Source organism: Astyanax mexicanus, chromosome 20 (genome assembly GCF_023375975.1).
Source record: "Astyanax mexicanus isolate ESR-SI-001 chromosome 20, AstMex3_surface, whole genome shotgun sequence".
Lineage (NCBI taxonomy): Eukaryota > Metazoa > Chordata > Actinopteri > Characiformes > Acestrorhamphidae > Astyanax > Astyanax mexicanus.
The window spans coordinates 31,732,747-31,744,901 of NC_064427.1; the positions used below are offsets into that span (position 1 = coordinate 31,732,747).

General features: G+C 37.0%; 1 protein-coding gene across 1 annotated transcript; it reads right to left on the bottom strand.

Annotated features, from left to right (window-relative positions):
• Nucleotides 1-896: 896 nt before the first annotated feature.
• Nucleotides 897-6,110, bottom strand: LOC103044875 (uncharacterized). The gene is made up of 6 exons (XM_015608082.3): nucleotides 5,917-6,110; nucleotides 4,268-4,594; nucleotides 3,877-4,134; nucleotides 3,325-3,471; nucleotides 2,458-2,489; nucleotides 897-2,371 (listed from the first exon to the last, which is right to left on the bottom strand). The coding sequence occupies exons 1-6, from the start codon at nucleotides 5,966-5,968 to the stop codon at nucleotides 2,237-2,239; spliced, it is 951 nt and encodes a 316-aa protein (XP_015463568.3). The 5' UTR covers nucleotides 5,969-6,110; the 3' UTR covers nucleotides 897-2,236.
• Nucleotides 6,111-12,155: the final 6,045 nt, after the last annotated feature.

Consider the following 12,155-nt stretch of genomic DNA (forward strand, 5'->3'; position numbering starts at 1 on the left):
GAAATTATGTTACAATGGAAATAATTTGTATTTATAGTTTCATTTGTTTTGTTTTCTCCTTCATTTGAATTTGACGTTTTGTAAGTTGGTTTTGTTTGTTTGTAATTTGAATCTTCCCTACGCACACTGAAGTGCAATATAAAGAAAATATTCTGTGACCTCCCCTTTCACACACACACACACACACACACACAGTTAATATGTAAAATGTGCAATGTTGTAAATAAAGGGCCAGTTGGCACTTTAGTCTGTCAGACAGGAAAAACAGGCCTAAACCTTTTTACTTTTTTTTTATTTATTTCTTTTCTTTTCTTTTTAATCTCATTAAGCAGAAATGCACCTAGAAAACACTTCCAGCTCCCCCTCCCTCCTTTCTGACTGTACATACTGTTTGTGTTGCCTCATTCCATGGTTGTAAGCGTCTAAAGCACACTTAACACGAGTGGGTCTGTACAGTTATCACAGGTGTCCGTTCTTAAATGAATAATTGAGTTCATTTTTTTATTTTTATTTTCAAAGAAAAAAAAACTGAAAAGGAAAAGGAACGTGTCCTTTTGCATCATGTTGCAGTATGTACTCCTGATTGCTTTGAAGAATCACAATTAAAAAAAAAAAAAAAAAATGAAAGTTGCTTTAGGCGTATGTGAAGGCTCTCCACTCAGCCTCCATCTCTACTAATGTAAATTAAAGCTTTGGTGAGACTTTTCCACACAAACTGTCTGTCTCCTTTGTGTTGGGGTAGGACGGGTCAGGGGTTGATTTAGTGTTTTCACTCTCCATGTCCAATGTTAGCTGTTTTGGCTTTGCTCTGATTATTCCACTTACAGGGCTAAATGTCAGGATTGAAGTGGTTTTTAGAACTCTGTATAAAATGAACAATAACTCACACTCACTCATTGGGGTTAATCACAAGTTTAATTGCAATGAAAGCTTATTAGAAATAGATACAGCTGGCTACAGGAGCGGCATAAAGTTGTCCAAAAGCAGTGTGAAAGACTGGTGGAGGAGAAAATGCCAAGATGGATGAAAACTGATTAAAAAACAGTTATTCCACCAAATTTTGATTTCTAAAATCTTAAAACTTATGATTATCAAGTATCATTTAACTCAAACATATACCTATAAATTATACTATAATGGTACCTGTCACAGGGGTGGAATATATTACACAGTAAGTGAACAGTTAGTTCTTTAAGGCTGAAAAAAAAATTGACAAGAGTAAGAATCTGAGCCATAGTATGATAGTTATATAAGATAAGATCTTCCATGTAACATGACAGAAGTCATAGGGCATAATTCTAGTGCCATGCAGCAAGACATCTGGCATTGCACTGTAATATTTAAATATGTATCAGTGGCGTGCAGTTAATATAGTGGGTACCCCTTCTGCAACATCCCCCCATTTTACTTTAACCAATGCATAGCACCTTAACGCTGAGAAGGGATTAGACGTTCTTGGCCCCGCCTCCGTAGTGAAAATCATGATTCTGATTGGATAGATTGTCCTGCAACTTTGCTAATATACTCATTACTACACCCATCAAAAAATCAGCAGAAGGGCCATTTTAAAAAGCTTTGATTGGTTAGAACGGCTGTCAGTCAGATAAGAGTCCTATAGCAACTGAAAAACGCAGACTAATGCTTTGAATTAGTTGCTGTTTTTTATTTTAGTTAATTTATAAAATATATGCTTATAGTTTACAATAACTATAATATATGTTTCCTGATTAAATATTATGTAATGATTTACATGCACCTATTGTCACCCTTTCTCTGAAGGGTTAGAAGGGCACACCACTGAGATATTATATATATATATATATATATATATATATATATATATATATATATATATATATATCTTCCTCTTTTTCACCAAAGTGGCGGAACAAATTTTCTCTGGGTGTCTGAACATCAGAATTGCTTGCTGTTTTCAATCATTAACTGAAGAGCCATCTCTTTTAGGAGCACTTCAATTCACACTTATCCTAGAGTCATTAAAGCTGTTTGGCATTATGAATTAGGTATGAGTATGGACTGTATCTAAACTGAGAGGTTTACATTTAAATGTAAATGACAACTTTTGGCAGTATCTCTGTACCTCAGTAACTAATAATATCTAATTTATTTACAGTAGAAATTGTGCACACAAATACATTTCAGTGTAAAAAAATGCATCTCAAAAGACCACTGTTCAGACCTGTGGTTCCATTACCCTGCAGTTTGAGGGCGGAGCTTATTCTGCAGTACTGTAGAAAACTTTGGTAAAGTCCTCAGCAAGTTCCCCTTCATCTGCAGCCTGCTGCAGAGCTTTGGGCTTTATGAAGTCTGCATAAAGGTGCGGCAAAAACTCCACCTCTGAAGTTTCTGCCTAAAGAAAATACATAAACAAATTAAACATCTATAGACATAGACATATGTGCTAAAGGATTTAACATAAGCTTGGATTTGTATTACCTGAGAGGATATGAATTCCTTATATCCGTTCTCTGTAAAAACAACAGAAACTGAGATTAGTAGAGCCAAAGTAAAAACCTGAACTATATGCTGGTTTTTTTCTCCCGTTTTTCTCCCTCAAAACCTCAACACAAGGAGGATGAAGACTAGCACACGCCTCCTCCCACACATGTGAAGTTAGCCACCAACTCTTTTCAAACAGCTGCTGATGCATCATTGCCGAGTATCCAGCACGCTCGGAGGAAAGTGCAGCAACTCGGTTCCTATACATCAGCTCACAGGCGCCATGTGCCGATCATAATCACCCTTTAGAGTGATGAGGGGAAAGAGCACCATCTACCCTCCCAGAGAGAGAGAGTATACCAATTGTGCTCTCTCAGGGCTCCGGCAGCTGATGGCAAGCTGCATGACCGGGACTCAAACCAGCAATCTCCCGATCATAGTGGCAGCGGTTTAGCCCGCGGGACAACTTGCTGGCGCCCCATTTGTTGTGTTTTAAAGCTCATACCTCAAAGAGTCAAAGCCTTAAATTTATGATATAACTCTCAGACATATAACAGCAAATAACGTTATTTATCTAGTAACAAGGTCAGGTGGCATATGTCCAGGTCTTCAAGGATATACACTGATATGCCAAATATCACATGACAAAAAGAGAAAAACTAGTATTGTGTCTCATGGAAGTCTATACTGACCGCCCACTGCACCGTCCACTGTGGGTGATACTGCCTTTGATGATGTTTTCCCAGTACACAGAATACAAGGTAAACTGAGGTATATTAAATGTAAAACTTTTGCCATGTCACTGTACAGTCTTAGACAAAACAATTATATAATTATTGTGGCTAATGAAAAATAGAAAATTACCATTTTTGCAAATGCAAACTAAAATGATGGACAAAAGCATGGTGGTGCCAAGTGTGAGCCCACTTAAGTACAGGAACTTCGTAGAAAGTTGTTCTTTTTCTTCTTCTTCTTCTTGTATGTTGTCCTGACATAGTGTAGCACTGTTATCTAGAATGAAAAGAATACAATATAATTACTATGAGTTTCCTATTCAACCATTTTTACCTTAAGTGAATGAACAGTGCCAGTAGTTGTATGCTAGCAAATGTGTTTGCTTTTCACCATAAAGTCAAATTATTAAAGTTTCCTAATTAAGTTTCCTATTGCTATTCATTACTAAAGTTTCCTATTCAACCATATTCAGTCTTAAGTAAATAAACAATGCTTTCTCGGAATAGATTTTCTGGATACAAATTAAGCATATGTCACTATCATAGCTTAAACAATAAAGTAAGAAGAAAAATACATTTATATTGTTTATCGTTATTGTTAATCCATGTCAAACTGTTAATGTATGAAAAATGTACATATCAGTGTTTTATCAGCTGATGACAAATCCACCACATATCTTACCTGTGATGTTCACATGTGCCTCTGACGTCCCAGCTTCATTTGAAACCCGACAGGTGTACGTGCACGAGTCTGAGCGGTTCAGGTTAGACACATGCACAGTCAGGTTCCTCTCACTGATGCTGATTCTCTGGTCATCTGGCAGCAGCAGGAGGTCGTTCCAAAACCAGCGCAGGTTCAGAAACTGTCCTCTCACCTCACACCTCAGGGTCAGAGTGCAGTTGGTACTGGACACAGCTATCCTTAATGCAGTCGGAGGAGCTAAAAACAAAAATCACAGTCATTTTTTTGATAATGTTCTGCTTCTACTTAAAACAAATCAACAGCAAATAAATAAAGACAAACAATTAAAAAAACAAAAAAAACAAATGATATGTGCTGGAATCATACTCACATAGTACAGATAAAATGATGTTACATGACTCTGTCGAACCATTATTATTAAGCAATAATTTATTCTGATAAACACCTTCATCTTCTTTTGTCAGATTAACAAAAATAAGACTCATATTCTCTTTATTAAACTGAATATTTTGGGAAGAGTTGAAGAACCATAAAGTGTCACTTGGCTGTATAAATGTATATAATAGACGTGTTTGTGTTGAACTTTTATATTTAGTCCATTCCATTCTTTTCACAGTTTGTTGGGGTCTATGGCATGCGTGGAGCTCCACTCGACCGTGTAACACACCCTCCACATTACGCTCACAAATCCCTCCACCTGCAAAATGAAAATGTGAAAAATATATATTTTTTTACATTATTGCATGAATTTCACGAAAACTTTAGAAATGTAAAAACATGTTATTACTGTGATCATCAGTGATGCAGCAGGCCTAAACAGGAAAGTGTGTTTGTATAGAGATTTTGTGCAAGTGCAACAGTATTCATACAGCACGAGGCCAAACAACACTACTGTGTCAAAATACTGTCTCCCATAGGATAAAATTGTTGATTTAAAGTTTAACAAAATATTCAAACTACCCAAGAGGTTATTTTTGAGCTACAAACACTAAATTTAGCACAGTCATAGAACTAAAAGCATCTTCACAAGCTGATTTTCTTTTCCTAAATTTTTTTTTTTTTTTTTTTTTTTTTTTTTTTTACACAGTTCCACAAGCCAAACCCAATTGCCTTCCAACATTTCTGGACACAGCTCTAGCCAAATACATTCCAATTCCACCTTAAACCAACGTTTTTGGACACAGCTTAACAAGCCAAACAAATTTGCATTACACTATTAAAGCCAAATATTTTTGGACACACCTCTACAATCCAAACACATTTGAATTCTACTATTTAACCAAACGTTTTTGGAGACAGCTCTACAATCCAAACACATTTGAATTCCACCTTAAAGCCACATGTTTTTACACACAGCTCTACAAGCCAAATACATTCGCATTCCGTTATTTAATGTTTCCAGACACAGCTCTAGTAGCCAAATGTATTTGCATTCCACCTTAAAGCCACATGTTTTTGGACACAGCTCTACAAGCCAAACAAATTTTACTTCCACTATTTCACCAAATGTGTTTGGACACAGCTTTACAAGCCAATTACATTTCACCTTAAATTCACATGTTTTGGACATAGCTCTACAAGCCAAACACATTTACATTCCACCTTAAAGCTACAAGTTTTTGGACACAGCTCTACAATCCAAACAAATTTTATTTCCATTATTTAACCAAACGTTTTTGTACACAGCTCTACAAGCCAGACACATTTACATTCCACCTTAAAGCCACATGTTTTTGGACACAGCTCTACTAGGCAAATACATTTGAGGTCCACCATAAATTCACAAGTTATTGGACACAGCTCTACTTGCCAAACAAATTTTACTTCCACTATTTAACCAAATGTTTTTGGACACAGCTCTACAAACCAAACACATTTAAATTCCACCCTAAAGCCACATGTTTTTAACCAAACGTTTTTTTAACACAAAAACAATCTGAACTCACACTAGTGATTTTTGGATCTAGACTCTAGTTGTGTACTGTTATTTATATTACGTGTAAAAAGACACACACTTACCAATAACTGTCCACTGAAGAAGCATCAAAAAGACAAGATGATTTCCTCCCATTGTAATTTGAATTCTGAATTAATCTTGAGACCCTTTCTCTTTAGTCAACTCTAAATATAACCCAGAAAGTCTTATTTGCTAAGTCGTTCGTAGCGGAAGCCTGAGAATTACATTAGTGATGTCTGACTCGGAGTTCTGAACAGACTCGTTTGAACCACGTGTTGGAACCGATTCACTTCACACACATCTGAATCAATAATGTAACCACTAATTTCCTTTTTTTCTCTGAGCACACTTTCACAATTAAGCAGGTTAAAAAGTGTTACCAATTCTTTTACATTTTAAATACCTTTATATTTTTTTAATTGATTGATTTTTATATTTTTATCGATATAAACACAGTTACAGTCAAATCTTTGGACACACCTCTTCTGATTCAATGTTTTAAATGTAAATTTAATATTAAGAAAAAATTAAAGCTATACAGGAACATATGCATAATTATTTGGTAAACAAAAATTCCACATTGCATCATAACTTTGTTTTGATCTGGTTGTATTAACACACATAAAGTCATCCTGCATTAGTAAAATGTTTGTTTCCTTTATTCATGTCTGAAATTGACTGTATTTGTCTATATTGTTGGTAAATAAGCTCCGCAAAGGAGTGCATGCGCTTTACCCACAGGGCAGGCATCTCGCGCTGTGGATAAGCCTCCACCACGGCAAAATCTGCACACTGTACTATCTAACTGTCACACTAGTGTATTATTATCAGCATTATAAATGTAGATAACTGATTAGCATCACCGCACCTCTGTAATAGATCAAGAGAGGGAATGCTCCTTTCCCTCCGAGCTTCTTGACTTAGTGCGCATAAAAATCGTTCACTCAAATGACAGAAATCGTGAGCATGAATTAAAGAAATCATTCTCTCAAATGACAGAAATCATGAGCACGAATTAAAGAAATCGTTCTCTCAAATGACAGAAATCGTGAGCACGAATTAAAGAAATCGTGAGCACGAATTAAAGAAATCGTGAGCACGAATTGCAAATCATTCACTCGAATGCAATTAGACTCTTTGGCCCATTTTCTGAGCCATAACTGCCCACTCTTGCAGTTTTTAGACTCTTTGGTCTGTTTTCCGCACTACAAATGTGCACTCTCACTGCTTTTCGACTCTTTGGCCTGTTTTCTGCACACTCTCGCTGCTTTTAGACTCTTTGGGCTGTTTTCTGCGCACTCTCGCTGCTTTTAGACTCTTTGGCCTGTTTTCTGCGCACTCTCGCTGCTTTTAGACTCTTTGGCCTGTTTTCTGCGCTACACCTGGGCATTCTTGCCGCTTTTAGACTCTTTGGCCCGTTTTCTGCACAACAACTGAACACTCTCGCTGCTTTTAGACTCTTTGGCCGTTGTTCTGCACTCCAACTGCGCACTATCGCCGTTTTTTGGCTCTTTGTCCCGTTTTCTGACATCTAGCGTTCAAACTTTAATTCACACTGTCTGTGTTATGGCAGAGAATAAAATATTTTTATTGGTGTCAGTTTTACAGAATTTGGCAACCAATACTCTTCACAGCAGGTTTACCACCTGGAGTAATGAAGCATCAACTTTAAAAAAGTCAAATTGGGGGGCAAGTCATAGGGAGTTTATATATTTATTTAGTATTCTACATTTTTTTTCTATCTTTTCTACAAATATCACAGATTTTTCCATGGCAAAACAACTGCTTTTAATAAACCAACATGGGATACCACAATTGTATTCCACTTCATAACCAGTCATGGCTACAAGGCCTGATGAAATCAGTGCTAGCACAAACAATATGTTCTTCAACCATTTCTACACAGGGTCGTAGCAGCAAATTCTGGGCCCTGTACACCCTCTATGTTACTGGGCCCCTATCCATGCCAGTAAACAAAGGAAAGTGAGCGAAAAAAAAATCAGGATTTTCATGGGCCCCTCTCCCTACTCGGGCCCTGGGTAGTCAGGTCCAATTTTCCCCCCACTACCACGCCCATGTTTCTACATAACCCATGTAGTGCCCCAGCACCATAACGCAGTCCTTAGGAATGCTGGTTATTAAACAGTTTATGCCTAAACTTCCAGGACCTCCTCCTGGAGTTTGTTGACCTCTCCAGTACCTTCAGCACCCCATGTCTCTCAAACTGGGAAACAGGCTGAAGGTGATGCGTGGTGATTCCCAACACTGTGTCCTAGGTCATGGGCCGAGACAGTGGTGAAAAGAACTGGAGCACCCCACCAACCTGTACTGTATCTCTTCAGTACAAACAGAGGTTTGCTGATGATTTCTCCTACAGGGCTTGTGAGAGCAGTATTCTATAGAGAGGATGTGAAGATGGTTTAGTATATAGGTCAGGATATAGGTCAGCATATACAGTAGGTCTTCATGAATGATTGATTTGATGAAAGATATCACACAAATTCTCTGTGCAAGAAAACCAGAGCAGGCTCTTATTTCTACGGATGCTCATGGTTGCAGTGTGTGCATTGTTGGGTGTTGGGTGTTGTCTTCTCTGTTGTGGTCTACTGGGGAGAAGGCCTCTGCAGCAAACACCAGTACTGCGCCTCAATACTGCGAAATCAATTGAACTGATTTGAAGTGACAACAGTGTCCCCGATCTGAACCTTGTTTTTGATTTCTGTGGTTGTGCCTGCCCAACATCTTTTCAACTTTTCTAAAAGCATTTTTGTTGAAGCTCATTGGTTTGGTTGAAAATAAAATTCCAAATATATCAGTCCAGGGATTCACATTCATGCAACTCTTTAAATGTTTGTTCTGAATGGGGAAATCTGCTGTGAAATGGACTTGGGATGTAATAAAACACAATAATGTGTAATGCTAACTGATAACTGATAACTTCTGTTGAATAGCCCACCTCAATTGGCCCCCAACATTTTGAAATACAGCGCTTTTAGCCAATGCTCCCAACAGTCTTACATAGGAGGATAGCATCACCCATGCAAAAAAACCATTAGCAAGCTCAAAAAAGCTCCACACAGGAAAGTACAGATCTTAAAAAATTTGGAAGAACATCTCTAAGCAAATACACAAGAGCTTAAAAAAAAAAACCTTGAAAGGCCAGCATTTTTGTCAATTTTCTGACGGATAATACCAGCCTAAATAAAAAGGTTTAATGTTTGGAACTGTCAAAATATAATAAATATAAATCATAAAATTGTCGCTTTCGTAAACTTCATTTTTAAAGCAATAATTTAGCCAATACGAATAGACCTTTGTCGATTTTTGTCTATTTTCAAATGATAAAATTTTAGGTTGATTCCTGTTACTGATCGAAATTTTTTAAATGTAGTAGTGAGGTAATAGGCAGCTTCTCGAAGTGTGCTGTTTTTAAAAAAAACAGCGATAATGGATTTGTGGTGTAATCGTAATAGTACACTTTAGGTTTGTGTCAGTGCCAGTATAACACGTTATAGCACTCCCTCTCGTGTTATTTCTTAATATTATTACAGAGAAATGGGATTTTGAATCACCTATAATTGTAGCCCATAACATTTGGGGTAAACTGAATATTTGGCATTAAGTCAGAGGTGACCAATCTTATTTACAAAGGATTTAACTTATTCACAAGCACATGGGATCAGCTGTTTAAAGACCGACTGGGTAGTTTGGAAACATACTGCTGTCTAAAACTGTTGTTATATTTTATATTTTATATGTCGAGCAGACGTATAAAGATCTGGACAGGGTTTAGAAGCAGATGATGAGAAACAAGAGGCTGTTTTCTTTCCGTTGACTATCAGTAGGCTATTTAATGCTAATACAAATACAGACATCCTGTTAAGCTGAAAGAAGGACAGGAACATATTCTGTCACACTTCCTCTGTGGTTAAAGTCATGGCACATAAGAAAAAGAATATTCTGGAGATATATATAAAGGTTTTTCCGGTGAACAACTCACAAACCCCTCAAACAGCACTTAATTAGATGAAGTGTACCGTGTTCAGAAAAAGGAACATACTGATCTTTTTAAAGCAGGTAGTTTCAGAAGCTGGGATGAAGAAACTGAAATAGACCAAGTAGGCAGATACATTATCCTCCAGCTATACTGCAAACCACACATCTGTCTCTCATGAAACCATTGTTCATAGCTTTGGCTTGATTAGCTTGTGGTTTGAGGGCTGAGCTTGTTCTGCACTGATGTAGAAAGCTTCTGCAAAATTCTCAGCAAGTTGCCCTTTTAGCCGTTGCCTGCTGAGAAGCTTTCGGCTTTATGAAGTCTGTGCAGAGGTACATCAAAAAAACGTCAGCTCTAAAGAATCAATGCACTCGACGTTCGAAATAGGCAATATGTGTGAACAGCAGATTAGATATGAATAAACTAATCATGATTAATCATAATAACTGTTAGTTATTATGTGATTCTATATATATATTTTTAATATTAATTTGTACATTCAGTCAGATATGAAAGTACTATCATATTGAGTGAAATTACAGAGCAGTATAACAAAATAAAACGAGTTCAGAGTGAGAACTTTAACCTGAAAACATTAAAATGTTTATTAAGACAACAAAAACTACACATGTGCATCCCCCTAGTTTCTCTTGGGCATGCTTTTACAGTATATTATATGTATTGAGTAGCTGCGGGGCCTTAGTGTTGTATGGCTTTAGGAGCAAGTTATCTTTATTCTGTTTAGCTGAGGGTGACTGTATTGTCCTGGTGCTACTATGTGAGTTTTCAGGAGTTTTTCATTCATAAAATATACAATTGGAAATTTTCTTTAATGACATACAATTGGAAGTTTACAAAAGGTTAAAGTATGTTTAAACCTTATACTACCAATCTGTTCCACAATTCTGTATGGAGGCCACACTAACACTTATGCTATAGAGGAAATATGCTTCTCTAAATAAACTCATGACAAGACTGATTGCAGAAAAGCTCATGGGGTGCCTATATTTGGTACAGTTCTGTAATGTTAACATAGTTTTCGCACTATAAGGCGCACCGGATTATAGGATGCATTATCAATAAACATCTATTTTATGGTCTACTTTCATACATAAGGCACATTATGCGACACAAGTAAGAAACACAGGTGTCCCATTTTTTCCTCCTAATTCAGCGGGTCTCGCCGCTGGTTGGTGGTAAACATGCAGGCTACAGTCTGATATATTTGCCTCTAAATGGCGAAATAGCTAGGGGTTAGCGGCTAATGCTAAAGCTGCCTCAGTAGTGCTAGTCCAGGATAGCAGCAGGCTACAGGCTGATAATACTCACATCTGAACAGCGAATAAGCTAGCACTTAGCGCGGTTAGCAGCTAATGGTAATACTGCTCCAGCCTCAGTACTAGAGAACTAAACTGGAACTCCTGTAAAACGCTGTACTTAAGCGGAGTGGCTTTACTGCTCCATACAACCTAGTTGTAGAATTCATACATAAGGGGCACCAGATTATAAGGTGCACTGACAATTTTTGCGAAAATTGTGCCTTTTAAAATGCTATAGTCTCAAGTGGACATAATAATGTCCTCACCAACCTAAATCAAACACTAATCAAGCACTATACTTAAATATTTTTTGTCACTAATTGAACTATAGTATTTTAAGAATAGATGGGGCTAATGACAGCACCCCTCTCTGTACTGTATAAATATTGTTATAGTGTTGTCTGTACGTCAGTGCTGTAACATCTCCATTAAGGAAGAACCTGCTCTCTTCTTCAGATGATCTTCTTGTCAGATTTGTTTTAACCATTTAACCATTTATTTCATGATCTATTAGAAGTTGTTAAATAGATTTAGTAGTGTTATTAGAAAAGTATAAAGCCTTAGTCCTGTCACTACAGTGTTCACTCTTGCTACCAAAGGGTTATGCAGTCAGTGTTGGCAGACTTGTAGTTGAGAATATCGATATCATTTTGTATGAAGCTGTCAAAACTAAATTCTTTAAACCCACAGTATTTAATATAACCAGCAGACTAAATTAAAAGACAGTTTTATGTCTTTTCAACCTAACTAAGACAAAGCAAAATGATGATTAAGGTTAGTTGAGTCAACAAATATTTTTCAGTGCATAGTCACAGTCATTCTGCTACCTGAAAAAGTATGAGCTCATCATATACAAACTCTGAAAAGCAGAAAACAGAAAGTAAGAGATCTGCACCATCTGCTGTGTTTTTAAAATGACTTTGCAAAAGTGCTGGGCTGGACAGCTTGGCTCATTTTCCAATTTTTAAAAAATGCTCACTCAAAC

Excerpts from the sequence above, each read along its gene's own strand:
- LOC103044875 (XM_015608082.3), bottom strand. The coding sequence starts at position 5,968 with ATGGGAGGAAATCATCTTGTCTTTTTGATGCTTCTTCAGTGGACAGTT. Across the intron at positions 4,595-5,916 it reads TCTTCAGTGGACAGTTATTG|GTGGAGGGATTTGTGAGCGT; the intron begins GTAAGTGTGTGT and ends TTCATTTTGCAG. Across the intron at positions 2,372-2,457 it reads AGGAATTCATATCCTCTCAG|GCAGAAACTTCAGAGGTGGA; the intron begins GTAATACAAATC and ends TATTTTCTTTAG.